At 38.6% G+C, this 19,471-nt stretch overlaps 1 protein-coding gene across 1 annotated transcript in view; it reads right to left on the reverse strand.

Annotated features, from left to right (window-relative positions):
• The window catches only part of LOC128660625 (epidermal growth factor receptor), a 374,881-nt gene that overhangs the window by 186,995 nt on the left and 168,415 nt on the right, over positions 1-19,471 (reverse strand). The window contains exons 6-8 of the mRNA XM_053714556.1: positions 19,061-19,179; positions 15,095-15,236; positions 10,406-10,522 (exon numbers count right to left, since the gene is read on the reverse strand). Of these exons, the coding sequence (XP_053570531.1) occupies positions 10,406-10,522; positions 15,095-15,236; positions 19,061-19,179 (378 nt within the window). The remainder of the gene's footprint in view (positions 1-10,405; positions 10,523-15,094; positions 15,237-19,060; positions 19,180-19,471) is intronic.

The following is a 19,471-nucleotide window of genomic DNA, read 5'->3' on the forward strand; positions in this document are numbered from 1 at the left end:
GGGGGGTTTGGGTTAGATTAGGGGTATGTGGGTGGTGGGTTGTAATGTTGGGGGGGGTATTGTATGTTTTTTTTACAGGCAAAAGAGCTGAATTCTTTGGGGCATGCCCCGCAAAAAGCCCTTTTAAGGGCTGGTAAGGTAAAAGAGCTTTTCTATTTTAATTTTAGAATAGGGTAGGGCATTTTTTTATTTTGGGGGGCTTTGTTATTTTATTAGGGGGCTTAGAGTAGGTGTAATTAGCTTAAAATTGTTGTAATCTTTTTATAATGTTTGTAATTAATTTTTTTATTTTTTGTAACTTAGCTTTTTTTATTTTTTGTACTTTAATTAGTTTATTTAATTGTATTTATTTGTAGGTATTTTATTTAATTAATTTATTGATAGTGTAGTGTTAGATTTAATTGTAGGTAATTTATTTAATTAATTTATTGATAGTGTAGTGTTAGATTTAATTGTAGGTATTTTATTTAATTAATTTATTGATAGTGTAGTGTTAGATTTAAGTGTAGATAATTGTAGGTATTTTATTTAATTAATTTATTGATAGTGTAGTGTTAGATTTAATTGTAGATAATTGTAGGTATTTTATTTAATTAATTTATTGATAGTGTAGTGTTAGGTTTAATTGTAACTTAGGTTAGGATTTATTTTACAGGTAATTTTATAATTATTTTAACTAGGTAGCTATTAAATAGTTATTAACTATTTAATAGCTATTGTACCTGGTTAAAATAAATACAAAGTTGCCTGTAAAATAAATATTAATCCTAAAATAGCTACAATATAATTATTATTTATATTGTAGCTATATTAGGGTTTATTTTACAGGTAAGTATTTAGCTTTAAATAGGAATAATTTATTTAATAAGAGTTAATTTATTTCGTTAGATTTAAATTATATTTAACTTAGGGGGGTGTTAGTGTTAGGGCTAGACTTAGCTTTAAGGGTTAATACATTTATTATATTAGCGACGAGGTCCGGTCGGCAGATTAAGGGTTAATACTTGAAGTTAGGTGTCGGCGATGTTAGGGAGGGCAGATTAGGGGTTAATACTATTTATTATAGGGTTATTGAGGCGGGAGTGAGGCTGATTAGGGGTTAATAACTTTATTATAGTAGCGGTGAGGTCCGGTCGGAAGATTAGGGGTTAATAAGTGTAGGTAGGTGGCGGCGACTTTGGGGGCGGCAGATTAGGGGTTAATAAATATTATGTAGGGGTCGGCGGTGTTAGGGGCAGCAGATTAGGGGTACATAGGGATAACGTAGGTTGCGGCGGTGTGCGGTCGGCAGATTAGGGGTTAAAAAAATTTAATAGAGTGGCGGCGATGTGGGGGGACGTCGGTTTAGGGGTACATATTTAGTTTATGGGTTTTAGTGTACTTTTGAGCACAGTAGTTAAGAGCTTTATGAACCGGCGTTAGCCCAGAAAGCTCTTAACTCCTGGCTTTTCTCTGCGGCTGGAGTTTTGTCGTTAGATTTCTAACGCTCACTTCAGCCAAGACTCTAAATACCAGCGTTAGAAAGATCCCATTGAAAAGATAGGATACGCAATTGGCGTAGGGGGATCTGCGGTATGGAAAAGTCGCGGCTGCAAAGTGAGCGTTAGACCCTTTCCTGACTGACTCTAAATACCAGCGGTAGCCCAAAACCAGCGTTAGGAGCCTCTAACGCTGGTTTTGACGGCTAATGCCAAACTCTAAATCTAGCCGTTAGGTAACAAGAGATACTAGGTAAAAACTAATATAACCTGATGTCTATCACCTTTTTTTTTTTAACTATTAAAGGATAATTAAATACATTAGAATCGCATAATAAACAAATACCTAATAAAAACACAATGCAATAACATGTAATTTGAATTTTAAATTTTCTGACAAATATCAAAATTACCTATAATTTCCTTTCCCCTGTATTATGTAACATCCATCAGTCAGTCACAGACTCCTATAACTATATATTGTAAACTCTCACACACTTTAGTGTGAGCTGGTGTCTCTTAAAAGTATTATATAAAAAGATTGGGAACAATTTGAAGATGACAGCAAATTGGAAAGTTTTTTTTTTTAGCTGCATTCTCTATCTAAATCATAAAAGGTTAATTTTGACTAATGTCCCTTTTGACTATAATTCCTCATTTCTTCCTTTTTATTCATCCTTTTCTCTCAGAAATATTATTTTGTGAAAGAAGACAAATGGGATATATTATTCTATCCAAAAACTTTCCGCAGCCCACTGGTAGTCAAGTCTTTGAACAAATTTGAGTCTTTTAACCCCTTAATGACCGGACCATTTTTCAATTTTCTTACCCTTAACCCCTTAACGACCGAGGACGTGCAGGGTACGTCCTCAAAAAAAAGGCAGTTAATGCCTGAGAACGTACCCTGCACGTCCTCGGTTTGGAAAGCAGCTGGAAGCGATCCTGCTCGCTTCCAGCTGCTTTCCGGTTATTGCAGTGATGCCTCGATATGGAGGCATCCTGCAATAACCTTTGGTAGCCATCCGGTGCAGAGAGAGCCACTCTGTGGCCCTCTCTGCACCGGAGATCGGTGGGTCCCTGCGCTGTTGGGTGGGAGCCGGACCGGGAGGCGGGTGGCGGCCATCGATGGCCCTGGTTATGTGCAGGGGGGGCGGGATCGTGGGCGGGGACGAGCAGGGGCGCGCACGGACGCGCGCGCGCGTGCACGGGAGGGCGGGGGCGGGCGCGTGCACGGGGAGGGAGCGGGTGGGAACCGCTACACTACAGAAAATGAATTAATAAAAAATGTATAAATTTCGAAATATTTAAAAAAAAAAAAGATCAGCAAGGTGGTGGGGGTTTGTCTGTGTGGGGGGGGAAGCTACACTACAGAAAAAAGCTCAAAAAAAATAAAAAAAGCACTTTTTTTTGCAAACTGGGTACTGGCAGACAGCTGCCAGTACCCAAGATGGCCCCCAATGAGGCAGAGGGGAGGGTTAGAGAGCGGTTTTGGGGGGGATCAGGGAGGTTGGGGGCTAAGGGGGGGATCCTACACCCTAGCATATGTAAATATGCTAAAAAAATTTTTTATTTTTTTTAAAAAACCCTTTTATTTTAGTACTGGCAGACTTTCTGCCAGTACTTAAGATGGCGGGGACAATTGTGGGGTGGGGGAGGGAAGGGAGCTGTTTGGGAGGGATCAGGGGGTGGGATGTGTCAGGTGGGAGGCTGATCTCTACACTAAAGCTAAAATTAACCCTGCAAGCTCCCTACAAACTCCCTAATTAACCCCTTCACTGCTAGCCATAATACACGTGTGAGGCGCAGCAGGATTTAGCGGCCTTCTAATTACCAGAAAGCAACGCCAAAGTCATATATGTCTGCTATTTCTGAACAAAGGGGATCCCAGACAAGTATTTACAACCATTTGTGCCATAATTGCACAAGCTGTTTGTAAATTATTTCAGTGAGAAACCTAAAATTGTGAAAAATTTAACTTTTTTTTCAATTTGATCGCATTTGGCGGTGAAATGGTGGCATGAAATATACCAAAATGTGCCTAGATCAATACTTGGGGTTGTCTACTATACTACACTAAAGCTAAAATTAACCCTACAAGCTCCCTAAAAGCTCCCTAATTAACCCCTTAACTGCTGGGCATAATACACTTGTGGTGCGCAGTGGCATTTAGCGGCCTTCTAATTACCAAAAAGCAACGCCAAAGCCATATATGTCTGCTATTTCTGAACAAAGGGGATCCCAGAGAAGAATTTACAACCATGTATGCCATAATTGCACAAGTTGTTTGTAAATAATTTCAGTGAGAAACCAAAAGTTTGTGAAAAAATTTGTGAAAAAGTGAACGATTTTTTGTATTTGATCGCATTTGGCGGTGAAATGGTGGTATGAAATATACCAAAATTGTCCTAGATCAATACTTTGGGATGTCTACTAAAAAAAAATATATACATGTCAAGGGATATTCAGGGATTCCTGAAAGATATTAGTGTTCTAATGTAACTAGCGCTAATTTTGGAAAAAAGTGGTTTGGAAATAGCAAAGTGCTACTTGTATTTATGGCCCTATAACTTGCACAAAAAGCAAAGAACATGTAAACATTGGGTATTTCTAAACTCAGGACAAAATTTTGAAACTATTTAGCATGGGTTTTTTTTGGTGGTTGTAGATATGCAACAGATTTTGGGGGTCAAAGTTAGAAAAAGTGTGTTTTTTTCAATTTTTCCTCATATTTTATATTTTTTTTTTATAGTAAATTATAAGATATGATGAAAATAATGGTATCTTTAGAAAGTCCATTTAGTGGCGAGAAAAACGGTATATAATATGTGTGGGTACAGTAAATGAGTAAGAAGAAAATTACAGCTAAACACAAACACCGCAAAAATGTAAAAATAGCCTTGGTCCCAAACGGACAGAAAATGGAAAAGTGCTGTGGTCATTAAGGGGTTAATGACAATGGCTATTTTTACATTTCTGCAGTGTTTGCGTTTAGCTGTAATTTTCCTCTTACTCGTTTACTGTACCCACACATATTATATACCGTTTTTCTCGTCATTAAATGGACTTTCTAAAGATACCATTATTTTCATCATATCTTATAATTTACTAAAAAAAAAATGATAAAATATGAGGAAAAAATGGAAAAAACGCACTTTTTCTAACTTTGACCCCCAAAATCTGTTACACATCTACAATCACCAAAAAACACCCATGCTAAATAGCTTATAAATTTTGTCCTGAGTTTAGAAATACCCAATGTTTACATGTTCTTTGCTTTTTTTGCAATTTATGGGGCAATAAATACAAGTAGCACTTTGCTATTTCCAAACCACTTTTTTTCAAAATTAGCGCTAGTTACTTTGGAACCCTGATATCTGTCAGGAATATCTGAATATCCCTTGACATGTATATATTTTGTTTTATAAGACATCCCAAAGTATTGATCTAGGCCCATTTTGGTATATTTCATGCCACCATTTCACAGCCAAATGCGATAAAAAAAAAAAAAAGTTCACTTTTTCACAAATTTTGTCACAAACTTTAGGTTTCCCACTGAAATTATTTACAAACAGCTTCTGCAATTATGGCACAAATGGTTGTAAATGCTTCTCTGGGATCCCCTTTTTCAGAAATAACAGACTTATATGGTGTTACAAACTGCTATTTGTGACTGGCCCTTTAAATGGAAGGTTGCCCTGCTTCCCTGGATTTTGGAGAAGCCTATTTGCCAGCCTCCTTCCTCATGACTATGGCCCCTGGAAGATTGTGCCCCTGAGAGTATATTGACTTTTGTTGGGTGTGTGTGGCCCTTTTGGAAACGTCTGGGGACATATTGTGACTCTGGTGAACAATGCCCCCTTTAAGACTATGTCCCCAGACCTGTGAAATGACTTGTCCCTGGCTTTCTCCCACTTGGTTCAGTTTCATTGTGTGCCATTAAGAGTTAAATTTTGTTCAGCTTCAAGAAACCTATTCTAAATACAAGTCTGCTGGGATTAGCTCTAATTAGGTTTAGTGATCAACTTTCCCATTGTCTAATCAGACTAGTATTGATAAGGTGGACTGCATTGTTTTATTGTGTGTAATGTTATCTGCTGAAGTAAATGTTGTGGCCTGTCAAAGGGAGTGTCTCTATCTAATATCAAATGTGTGATGGGGGATTTTATGCCTCCCCCTGAGAGTGTCCTGTTTGCATGTAACCTAAATAAAAGCAGGCTGTGTGCTCCAGCACATCAGACCTATGTTGACCCTCTAACTTGAAGCTTTGACTCATGTTTGTAGGGGACAGCTTCAGCTAATATCACTACAGGGATTGCTATGTTTTTCATACTCCCTTAGCTACAGGGATTGCTACAGAAGGAAGAGGTTCGCCTACTGGAGCCTGGTCGTAGGTCCAGGGCGCAGAGCAGACGGCGAGATACCAGCCCAGCAGCGGTGGTTCATATAGTCTGCATTACTGACGGTGGCTACGCAGTAGTTAGAGTGTCCACGGTGCTGCTGCTCCTTTGGTGAGCGCTAGGAGCATCCTTTTCTACGGTCCAACTTCCAGCCAGCCTGGAGGCAACCGTAACATTTGGCGGCAGCGGTGGGATTGGCGTCCTAGCGCAAGGAGCAGCACCACAACAGCACTGGTATCGTAGGAGAGTTATTGAGGGCAACGCTAGCCACTGCGCAGCGTCCCTACCTACAGCAGCATGGAGCTGACAAGACACTATTCAGAACCCTGTGAAGAGCACCTCAACCTGATCCGTCGCTATGAGGGCGCGGATTTCGTTCCAGAGGTAAAGAGGCGGCTAGTCCGATATGGTCCAGACCCTGCACAGGAGGTAGTCAGTCGCATCATCCGGGAATTGGATACGGAGAACAAAGCGGCACGAGCCTTTGAGCGCCAACTGTGGAGTTTGAGGGTCTGGACACCTGGTCTCCAGCGAAAAAGTGAGTCACAGGGAGCGGAGAGCAACGACCTCCCTTCCCAGCGGCAGCCAGAGTTACAGGGAGAGGAGAGCAGCGACCTCCCTCCCCAGCGGCAGTATACCGTGCAGAGGGAAGAGACAACCAGTCTCCTTCCCCAACCCCAACCAGAGATACCAGAGGCAGCAGGCCTCATAGACTGGTCCTGGGAGGACCCCCAGCAGGCAGGTGGAGATGGGACCGCAGTCTCTCTACCGGCCCTACAGGGATGCTGGGCAGGCGGCCCAGATCCCCAGCGACAGACCCAGCTACAGGGAGGGGAGAGCATCGACCTCCCTCCCCAGCCGGAGTGTGCCTTCCAGGGAGAGGAGACAACCGGTCTCTCTCCCCAGCTGCAGCATGTTCCACAGGAAGCAGAGAGCATCGACCTCCCTTCCCAACGGCCGCCGGAGTATCAGGAGGAGGAGGTAAGCCAATCTCCCCCTCCCCAGCTAACTCCTATCTTGGGCCCAGGGTTAACAGTGGAGATGTTGGCCCCCACTGACCCCCACGTTCCATTTGCCACCGGGCAGGACTATGCCCCAATTCCCCCAGCAGAAGAGCTGGCATCAGGGCAGAGCGCTGCTGGCCTCTGCCCTACAGACCTTGTCCTTGTTACAGAACTGGCCTGCAAACCCCTCACCCCAGCAGAAGCGCTGGCACCAGGGCAGAGTGCCGCTGGCCTCTGCCCCCCAAGTACCATCAGCTATTTGCCCAGCTGCGCCAGGAAGGCAGAGGATGCTACACTTTCATCCTATAACCTGGAACCTACAGGCCAGTGCTACTTGTTGTGGGGGGGCTGCTTTGCTGCTAGTGTTTATTTGTGGGTGGGTTGCGAGACTAACTTAGGCACTGACCGACAGAAGGTCAGGTGCCTGGTTAGTCTCCCTCCAAAAGGGGAGATATGTTACAAACTGCTATTTGTGACTGGCCCTTTAAATGGAAGGTTGCCCTGCTTCCCTGGATTTTGGAGAAGCCTATTTGCCAGCCTCCTTCCTCATGACTATGGCCCCTGGAAGATTGTGCCCCTGAGAGTATATTGACTTTTGTTGGGTGTGTGTGGCCCTTTGGGAAACGTCTGGGGACATATTGTGACTCTGGTGAACAATGCCCCCTTTAAGACTATGTCCCCAGACCTGTGAAATGACTTGTCCCTGGCTTTCTCCCACTTGGTTCAGTTTCATTGTGTGCCATTAAGAGTTAAATTTTGTTCAGCTTCAAGAAACCTATTCTAAATACAAGTCTGCTGGGATTAGCTCTAATTAGGTTTAGTGATCAACTTTCCCATTGTCTAATCAGACTAGTATTGATAAGGTGGACTGCATTGTTTTATTGTGTGTAATGTTATCTGCTGAAGTAAATGTTGTGGCCTGTCAAAGGGAGTGTCTCTATCTAATATCAAATGTGTGATGGGGGATTTTATGCCTCCCCCTGAGAGTGTCCTGTTTGCATGTAACCTAAATAAAAGCAGGCTGTGTGCTCCAGCACATCAGACCTATGTTGACCCTCTAACTTGAAGCTTTGACTCATGTTTGTAGGGGACAGCTTCAGCTAATATCACTACAGGGATTGCTATGTTTTTCATACTCCCTTAGCTACAGGGATTGCTACAGAAGGAAGAGGTTCGCCTACTGGAGCCTGGTCGTAGGTCCAGGGCGCAGAGCAGACGGCGAGATACCAGCCCAGCAGCGGTGGTTCATATAGTCTGCATTACTGATGGTGGCTACGCAGTAGTTAGAGTGTCCACGGTGCTGCTGCTCCTTTGGTGAGCGCTAGGAGCATCCTTTTCTACGGTCCAACTTCCAGCCAGCCTGGAGGCAACCGTAACATATGGCTTTGTGGTTGCTTTTTGGTAATTAGAAGGCCGCTAAATGCCGCTGCGCACCACACATGTTTTATGCCCAGGAGTGAAGGGGTTAATTAGGGAGCTTGTAGGGAGCTTGTAGGGTTAATTTTAGCTTTAGTGTAGTGTAGTAGACAACCCCAAGTATTGATCTAGGCCCATTTTGGTATATTTTATGCCACCATTTCACCGCCAAATGTTAGGAGCAAATAAAAAAAAAAACTTTACATTTTTCACAATTTTAGGTTTCTCACTGAAATTATTTACAAAGAGCTTGTGCAATTATGGCAGAAATTGTTGTAAAAGCTTCTCTGGGATCCCCTTTGTTCAGAAATAGCAGATTTATATGGCTTTGGCGTTGCTTTTTGGTTATTAGAAGGCCGCTAAATGCTGCTGCGCACCACACGTGAATTATGCCCAGCAGTGAAGGGGTTAAATTAGGTAGCTTGTAGGGAGCTTGCAGGGTTAATTTTAGAGATCAGCCTCCCACCTGACACATCCCACCCCGTGATCCCTCCCAAACAGCTCTCTTCCCTCCCCCACCCCACAATTGTTACCGCCATCTTAAGTACTGGCAGAAAGTCTGCCAGTACTAAATAAAAAAGTTTTTTTTTTTTTTTAAATAAAAATTATAAAATATTTTAGTTGTGATGGACCCCTGCCTTAGCACCAACCTCCCTGATCCCCCCCTCCAGCTCTCTAACCCTCTCCCCTACCTAATTACCGCCATCTTGGGTACTGGCAGCTGTCTGCCAGTACCCAGTTTGGCCCCACAAACCAAACTTATTTTAATTTTATTTATAACTTTTATTTGTGTTTAATTATTTCTGTAGTGTAGCAGCCCCCCCACAATAACCCCACCCCCTCCCCCTCACAGATCCTTTTAAATGTAAAAAAAATAAAATAACTTTTTTTCCCCTTACTTTTTCATTGGTGTCAGTGTGGCTAATGTGCGCATGTGCACGTGCACGCGCGCCCACGTGCACATGCGCCCACATGTGCACGCGTGCGCATCGTGCACGCGCGAGCACACGCTCCCTCCTCCCACCGGTCAAAGGCACCATCACTACCAGTGCAGAGAGGGCCACAGAGTGGCTCTCTCTGCATCGGAGTCTTGTAAAGGGGTATTGCAGGATGCCTCCATATCGAGACATCACTGCAATACCCTCAGAGCTGCTGGAAGTGATTGTGATCACTTCCAGCACTCTGTTAGACAACTGACGTACCAGGTACGTCCATTGTCATTAACTGCTTGTTAATGCATGACGTACCTGGTACGTCAGTTGTCATTAAGGGGTTAAATGGGCATGAAACCCAATTTTTTTCTTTCATGATTCAGATAGAGCGTACAATTTTAAACAACTTTCCTTTATACTTCTAGTATCTAATTTGCTTTGTTCTCTTGGTATCATTTTCTGAAAAGTACCTAGGTAGGTTCAGGAGCTGGGAGCTAGCTGCTGATTGGTGGCTGCACATATATGTATCATATCATTGGCTTGCAGATGTGTTCAGCTTGCTCCCAGTTGTGCATTGCTGCTCTTTTAATAAAGGATACCATGAGAATAATGCAAAATTGATGATATTAGTAAATTGAAAAGTTGTTTAAAATTGTATGCGCTATCTGAATCATTAAAGAAGGACTTTGGGTTTTATGTCTCTTTAAATATAACAGTTATATAGGACTATCTGTATTTCCTACATTAAAATGGAAAAAATCATAATTATAATAATAATAATAATAATAATGTATTTATATACATGATAACAAGATTGTGCAAATGAGTGTGGCAAAATTAATAAACTTTCCTGGTATCATTAATATGGGTTAACTGTGAAAATGTTTGTCATTTACACATAGGCACAAACAAGTCCTCTTTTACAATGCACTCATTCCATTAGTAGAGCTAATCTCAGTGTGTAATTTAGCTAATTAACCTGCTATCTGTCAATGCCTTGTCTAAATTAACTGCAATTACACTCATTAATTTCAATAAACCCCCATATTGTAATATATATATATATATATATATATATATATATATATATATATATATATATATATATATATATATATATATACACATATACATACACACATACACATATAAACACATATGTTATTGAATTATTTTACCTTTTCTACATGGTCCATCACATTTTCTACATTTCCGTACACCATTTTCATCAACTTCTTCAGAATCTGGAGCACATGCGCGCACACATGATCCAGAATCTATAACAGCATAGTTATCTGAAATATAAAAAGACAGGCAACACTGTGAAAGTGCAAAAATATAAAAACCATTTTAACAATAAATGTAATATTCAAGTAACTGTTGTTTGTAAATCATTTTATATAATCTACATAGTGCTCACTCATAAAATTATTAAATTTATTAGAAGTAAATGTATTAACCAATAAAATTATATATATATATATATATATATATATATATATATATTCACAAATCCCAAAGGAGGACAGCACAATCTCACCAGTCGATAGAAATGCCACGGTGCACTGCTAAGAGATATCAAAATTCGATCAAAAGATACGGGCACTCGATCATACACCCTAAAATCATGTAATTGATTTTATGGTGTTTGTTATATTTATGTGACATTTGACAAAGGCACAGTAATGTGCCGAAACGTAATGTCCTCTTTTTAAATTTATATCGATAAATGAATTAGTTTTAATACAAAGACCAGTGAGTGCCTGTATCTATTGATCGAATTTAAATATATATATATATATATATAGAGAGAGAGAGAGAGAGAGAGAGAGAGAGGTGGAAAAATATCATTATAGTTTACTAGTCAGGGATTAAAAGCTACTAGCCCAGAGGGAAAAAGTAAAGATAGGAAAAAGTAAAATTTTGTTCTCGTCCGACCAGTGTATGAAGTATATATAAGATACTGTATGTATATATATATATATATATATATATATATATATATATATAGGTAGAAAAAAAGAATGCGCAAAATACCTCTTCAGACCGGTGTAGAGTAAAATCCAAATTTTTATTGATTCATGTTAAAAGAATAGACAAACCGTAGCACGGAGTGTAGATAAATAAAATCACATCAGTGTAGACAGGAACATAGCATACATGTTTCGTGCCTGCGCACTTGATCACTGCATAGGTAATTACCTGTGCACACCTCCTTTTTAAAGGGACAAACTCCCTTAATGTCTTAAAGAGACAGTACCTGCATATATATTGGTGTAATATATTATCTATCAGTAAACTAATGGCCTAAATATTAATGAATAAATTTAGTTTACTTATTTAATTTTGTTTAATTTAATTTTATTTCTTATATGTATCTCCACTGAATTTATTAATTTAGACCAATAGGGAAAAAAAATAATGATTATTAGTTTGTAAGGAAAAAACAGAACAGAAATATATACCTCAAAAAACTGCTATGTGTCATGGAACATTAATATAGAAGTAAACAGAAAAACTATTTATTCAGTATAATATTAGGAGAAAAAATATGTTGATTCATGTAAATGTGTCTAGATCTCTCCTAATATTGAGGCCATATGGGACGGTAGTTTTGAGAACAAACATCCAATATATTTCTCTCTTGTTTAGTTTGTTCTCTCTACTCCCTCCTCTTTTCCAAACAGGAATGTGATCTATTCCTTGAATGGTAAGTTTTGACTTATCTGAATTATGACATTCCCTACAGTGTCTCGCTACTGGGGTATCAGAATCCGTATCTTCCAGTGATCTAAGATGTTGTAAAAATCTATCCTTCAAGGAACGTTTCGTTTTCCCAGTGTATTGTTTCCCACATTGTTGGCAAGTTAATAAATATACAACGTGTGTACTAGAGCAATTTATAGAATATTTGATATTATGTTCTTGATCTGTGGAATGGGATTTAAATTTAGGTCCCTCTACGACATGACTACATGTCTTACAGACTGGGCGTCTACATTTATAAAAACCTGTCTTTTTAGGTAACCATGTTTGTTTGGATTTTTGTGGGAGATCAGAAGGAGACAAAGTATTCCCCAAAGTTTTACCTCGTCTAGTGACATATTCACACCCTTGATGTAATATTTGTTTTATTATTGGATCTGTATCCAATATATGTAAAGAATCTTTAATAATCCTACATATTTTGTGATAGTCATTACTGTATGTTGTTACGAATTTCGGTTTATTCATTTGTTTGGTCTTTCTGTTTTGATGTTTATATTTAAGAAGATTATCTCTTGTTGTTAAATCTACCTCATGTTTTATTTTCTTCAGAAGATCTGCCTTATAGCCTCGTTCAATTAATCGTGTGGTAATGATTTGTGCCTGTTCTTGATACAATTCCTCAGTAGAACAGTTCCTTTTGGCTCTAATGTATTCCCCTTTTGGGATTCCTTTGATTACATGTCTAGGGTGACATGAGTTGTACTCTAATGTCGTGTTTCCTGATGTCGCTTTCCTATATAGTGTGGTATTTATCTCTCCAGTGACATTGTCACCTGTAATTTCTAAATCTAGAAATTTAATACTCATTGAATTTACTTCTCCTGTGAATGAAATACCACATTCATTGTGATTTAGGAATTTTAGAAACTGTTCTGCCTCTTCATCAGTGCCATCAAAAATAAAAAACAGATTGTCTATGTAACGATAATACTGAATGATCTTATCCTTGAAGGGATTACCATCCGCAAAGACGTGGGACAGCTCCCACCATGCCATAAAAAGATTGGCATATGAAGGGGCAAATTTTGCCCCCATGGCCGTCCCACGTCTTTGCAGATAGAAATCCCTCCCAAACATAAAAAAATTATGTGTCAAAAGGTATTCAATACCCATAAGAAGAAAGTGTTTCACTATGGGCTCAAATTTCCCAAAGAGGTCAAACATGTTATCCATAGCCATCATACCCTTTATATGTGAAATAGAAGTGTACAAAGAGGACACATCCACTGCACAAAATTTATAAGTTGCTTTCCATTTTGTTTGTTTTAATTTGTTTAATAAAGCAGTAGTGTCTTGGATGTAGCTGGGTAACTGTTTGACCAAAGGCTGCAAAAATGTGTCAATTAGTTCTGAAAGAGGTTAGTTAAGGGAATCTATTCCCGCAATAATGGGACGCCCAGGGGGACTGTCCATGCTTTTATGTATTTTTGGGAACATATGAAATATTGGTGTGACAGGATGTTGTGGAATTAAGTTTTCACTTATTTCTATGTCTACAATATTGTTGTGCTTTAACACTTGTATGATTTTAAATAGTTCCTTCCTGTAGGATGAAGTAGGATTTTCTTTTAGTTTAATATATACTTCGTTGTCAGATAGTTGTCTTATTGCCTCTGTTACATAATCATCGGTGTTAAGCACAACAACATTGCCGCCCTTATCAGATGGCCTTATTGTGATATTGGCATTATTCTCCAATTGCTGTAATGCTACTCTTTCTTTATGCGTTAAATTAAATGAAATATAATGTCGTTTTTTGGTGACTTTTTCATGTAATGTCCTCAACTTATCTTCTACAGTTTTTTGAAATACCTCTATCGCTTTTGTTCTAGTGTGTACCGGGTAAAAATAATTTTTCTTTTTATATTTTGCAAAACTAGGTTTGCTCAAACCCTGACTGATAGAGGAATCTATACTGTTATCACATGACATTTGCTGTAGATCCACAACAGTACACCAATCCTGAAAGGACATAGTATTAGTAACAGTATCATCAGGGTTATCATGTGCATTAGTGTCTGAGTCTTGTGCCGTCAAGTCTCTGGTATCAAAGAAATGCTTACGCAATGTAATCTTGCGAACAAATTGATTAACATCAATTATGGTTTCAAATAAATTAAATTGACTTGTCGGCACAAAGCTAAGACCTTTAGACAGTAACCTAAGCTCAGATTCATTAAGTGAGTATTTTGACAAATTGATGACACTATTGTTATGATTCATGCATATTTCTGATCTTTCTGTCCTTGTGATCTTGTTAAGTATGTTGTCTGTGCCTTTTGCTTCTTCTTGGTGCGAGCCTGGTACTGTTTGTAACCTCCTGCTTTTGTAGCCTCTGCCCCTTGTCCCTCTGTGGGTTTTTTTCTTGCTGGTTTTCTTGGGGGCACTTCGTTTTTTGACTGTGTAATTATGGCCTATATATATATATGTTTGGGTAAAGTCAGATATTGGGTAATTCTAGCATTACTCAGGTAAACCTGACATTACCCAAGCGGCTGTGGGTAAAGTCTGATATAACATAATACATTGAGTCACCGCTTCAAACATATACAGTATATATGATGTTGTGTAATTCCCCTATCTTCACTATCTTTTCAGCCTCTTCCTGGGGGGTTCATGGGGGCGAATTATTACCCGGATTTCTGACTTTACCTGTAACATATATATAGATATATATATATATATATATATATATATATATATATATATATATATATATATATACACAGTATATATATGTGTGTGTAAGTATAAACACACTATTTTGATGTAATACTATGATCAATAAGAAGTTCTCATTATTGTAACAATCTAACAAAACTCATTTGTATCTGTAAAAGACAATACAAAAAAATGTTCCACAGCGGGAGTAGAGATGGTTCATAACTTATTACTCAGGATAAAAAGGAAAATTAAATAGACACAAACAAGAATGTTTTTTGCTTTCTCAGATTATCTTGAAACAGCTTTTAGTAAGTTATCAAAGGGTTTGTGATAATTATTTGTCATGCTATCTTTTAAGCATATGTTTAATGGTATTATCCAAATGTATCACCTTCTCTTATGTATTTACAATGTGATATTTTGTGTTAACTTACAAGGACATTTTTTAACACAAGTTGTTCCGAAACTGTACTTCCCAGCAGGGTTATGCTCTAATTGAAAGGTAAATGTGTTATACTTTTGTAGTGGAGGACAGGAATCTTTACAAACATCACCATCACGAAAGTTTCTGCAATGCTGCATGTAAAGAAAGCAAAAGTGAGAGAACAGGAGAAAAAACTTTAAAATTGTACATCTAAACAGACTGACTAAAAAATTTCAGCTAGATTACGAGTTTTGCGGTAAGAGGGGTACGGTGCTAACTTGCACGTTATTGTCACCGCTCACTTCCCTACAGCGCTGGTATTACAGGTTTTCCTAAACCCGGCGTTAAAAGGCAAGAAGTGAGCGTAGAGCAAAATTGTGCTCCATACCGAACTCCAATACCAGTGCTGCTTAAGTCAGCGGTGAGCTGGTTGTACGTGCTCGTGCACGATTTCCCCATAGACATCAATGGGGAGAGCCGGCTGAAAAAAAGCCTAACACCTGCAATAAAGCAGCATAAAGCTTCGTAACGCAGCCCCATTGATTCCTATGGGGAAACTAAATTTATAATTGCACCTAACACCCTAACATGAACCCAAGTCTAAACACCCCTAATCTTACACTTATTAACCCCTAATCTGCTGCCCCCGACATCGCCGACACCTACATTATATTTATTAACCCCTAATCTGCTGCTTCGGACATCGCCAACACCTACATTATACTTATTAACCCCTAATCCGCTGCCCCCAACATTGCCGACACCTACATTATATTTATTAACCCCTAATCTCCCGCTCCCAATGTCGATGCAACCTACCTACATTTATTAACCCCTAATCTGCCGCCCCCAACGTCGCTGCCACTATAATAAATATATTAACCCCTAAACCTCCGTACTCCCGCCTCGCAAACACTAGTTAAATATTATTAACCCCTAACATTGCTATCACCTACCTACATTTATTAACCCCTAATCTTCCGCCCCCAACGTCGCCACCACTATACTAAAGTTATACCTATATAAACTTATACCTAAGTCTAACCCTAACCCTAACACCCCCTAACTTAAATATAATTAAAATAAATCTAAATAAAACCTACTATTAATAACTAAATCATTCCTATTTAAAACGAAATACTTACCTGTAAAATAAACTCTAAGCTAGCTACAATATAACTAATAGTTACATTGTATCTATCTTAGGTTTTATTTTTATTTTACAGCTAAGTTTGTATTTATTTTAACTAGGTAGAATAGTTACTAAATAGTTATTAACTATTTACTAACTACCTAGCTAAAATAAATACAAATTTACCTGTTAAATAAAACCTAACCTGTCTTACACTAACACCTAACCTTACACTACAATTAAATAAATTACCTAAATTAAATACAATTAACTAAATTAAATACAATTAACTAAATTAAATACAAATACCAAAATTACAACAACAAAAAAACACTAAATTACACAAAATAAAAAATCAAATTAAAAGATATTTAAACTAATTACACCCTATCAAAATAAAAAAGCCCCCCAAAATAAAAAAACCCTAGCCTAAACTAAACTACCAATAGCCCTAAAAAGGGCCTTTTGCGGGGCATTGCCCCAAAGAAATCAGCTCTTTTACCTGTAAAAAAAAAAAATACAAACACCCCCCAACAATAAAACCCACCACCCACACAACCAACCCCCCAAATAAAATCCTAACTAAAAAAACCTAAGCTCCCCATTGCCCTGAAAAGGTCATTTGGATGGGTATTGCCCTTTAAAGGGCATTTAGCTCTATTGCTGCCCAAACCCTAATCTAAAACCAAAAGCCACCCAATAAACCCTTAAAAAAAAACTAACACTAACCCCCGAAGATCTACTTACAGTTTTGAAGACCCGACATCCATCATCAACGAAGCCGGGAGAAGTCCTCAACGAAGCGGCAAGAAGTCCTCAACGATGCCAGGAGAAGTCTTCATCCAAGCCGGGAGAAGTGGTCCTCCAGACGGGCAGAAGTCTTCATCCAGACGGCATCTTCTATCTTCATCCATCCGGCGAGGACCGGGTTCATCTTCAAGACATCCGGCATGGAGCATCCTCTTCTTATGATGACTCCCGACGAATGAAGGTTCCTTTAAGTGACGTCATCCAAGATGGCGTCCCTTAGATTCCGATTGGCTGATAGAATTCTATCAGCCAATCGGAATTAAGGTTACAAAAATCCTATTGGATGATGCAATCAGCCAATAGGATTGAACTTCAATCCTATTGGCTGATCCAATCAGCCAATAGGATTGAGCTCGCATTCTACTGGCTGTTCCAATCAGCCAATAGAATGCAAGCTCAATCCTATTGGCTGATGGACCCGCTCCTCGCAGGATGGATGAAGATAGAAGATGCCGTCTGGATGAAGACCTGCCCATTTATTTATTTTTATAATTTAGGTATTTGTATTTATTTTAGTTAATTGTATTTAATTTAGTTAATTGTATTTAATTTAGGTAATTTATTTAATTGTAGTGTAAGGTTAGGTGTTAGTGTAAGACAGGTTATGTTTTATTTTACAGGTAAATCTGTATTTATTTTAGCTAGGTAGTTAGTAAATAGTTAATAACTATTTAGTAACTATTCTACCTAGTTAAAATAAATACAAACTTAGCTGTAAAATAAAAATAAAACCTAAAATAGATACAATGTTACTATTAGTTATATTGTAGCTAGCTTAGGGTTTATTTTACAGGTAAGTATTTAGTTTTAAATAGGAATTATTTAGTTATTAATAGTAGGTTTTATTTAGATTTATTTTAATTATATTTAAGTTAGTGGGTGTTAGGGTTAGACTTAGGTTTAGGGGTTAATAACGTTAGTATAGTGGCGGCGATGTTAGGGACGGCAGATTAGGGGTTAATAATATGTAACTAGTGTTTGCGATGTGGGAGTGCGGTGGTTTAGGGGTTAATATATTTATTCTAGTGGCGGCGATGTCCGGAGCGGCAGATTAGGGGTTAATAATTTTATTTTAGTGTTTGCTATGCGGGAGGGCCTCGGTTTAGGGGTTAATAGGTAGTTTATGGGTGTTAGTGTACTTTTTAACACTTTAGTTATGAGTTTTATGATACAGCTTTGTAGTGTAAAACTCATAACTACTGACTTTAGAATGCGTTACGAATTTTGCGGGATAGGCTGTACCGCTCACTTTTTGGCCTCCAAAAAAAAAGCTTGTAATATCGGCGCTATGGAAGTCCCACTGAAAAAAGACTTTACCCAAATTGCGTAAGTTAATTAGCGGCACTGCCAAAAAAGTGTGCGGGACAGCTGTACCTACAAGACTCGTAATAGCAGCGGTAGTGAAAAAGCAGCGTTATGAGCCTTAACGCTGCTTTTTAACTCATAACGCAAAACTCGTAATCTAGCCGTTTATTTGCTTGTTCCCCTCCCATTTTCCATACTTACATATTTATTACATAAAGAATTGTATGTACAAACATATTCTTAATAAGTAATAAGCTTTTGCTGAAACATATCTGTTTTTCATCTAGTCCTCTGCAAAATATTCTTATTCACACTCTTATTATCTAAAGAACTGTCAATACCCCTCCCAGAGACAAAACAAAATGACGTTTTCAAAGTGTTATTGTAACATGCAGGTCCAAGCCATCACTGGTGACGTTTCGGTTTCAATCACCCTTACTCATGACATACGGCTCCCACCCACATTTTCCTTGTACAATCCATTGCTAACTCTTTCTCAACTTATTTTTCCTCTGCAGATTATTGCATTGACTCTCAGTATCCCATTTTATTACTTATTCTCAGCTACAAAATACACCATAATACTAACCAAAACATTTAAAATCCCAGCCCCAAATCTGCTGTAACTTAAATAAACACCTTACACATGACTCTCAGCTGTACTTTTAACTGTCTTCCTTTTTCAGCCTCTAAACCTAAAATGCTTTAAATAAAATATAAAATGATTACCAAGCAATCTCTTTCTGTAGGTCCTGCACAACCAGATGCACACTCGCTGTGACAGCACTCACTGGGAGATGGTCCTCGGCACCGGCCTGGACAATGTGGCGCACAAATGAGTTTTGTAACTGAAATAATAAAGCCGGAACATTAAGTTAAAATCAAACTGCATATTAGACACATTTTGGCCAGATGAAAAATCATATGTCTCAAATAAACTGGCATCTATGGTAATAAAATAAGTGCAAACACAAACCACATACACATGAAATTCCATACACATGAAATTCAAGAAATATTTAAAGGAATATTACACTCAAAAGACAAACATCCTATAATATAAAAGGCCAAGAGTGTTTGTCCGAAGCTGTCATGCGCAGTAGAGACAGCACGAGGACAAACACACCTGGCCTTAGAGTC

The sequence above is a fragment of the Bombina bombina genome, chromosome 5, assembly GCF_027579735.1.
Source record: "Bombina bombina isolate aBomBom1 chromosome 5, aBomBom1.pri, whole genome shotgun sequence".
NCBI lineage: Eukaryota > Metazoa > Chordata > Amphibia > Anura > Bombinatoridae > Bombina > Bombina bombina.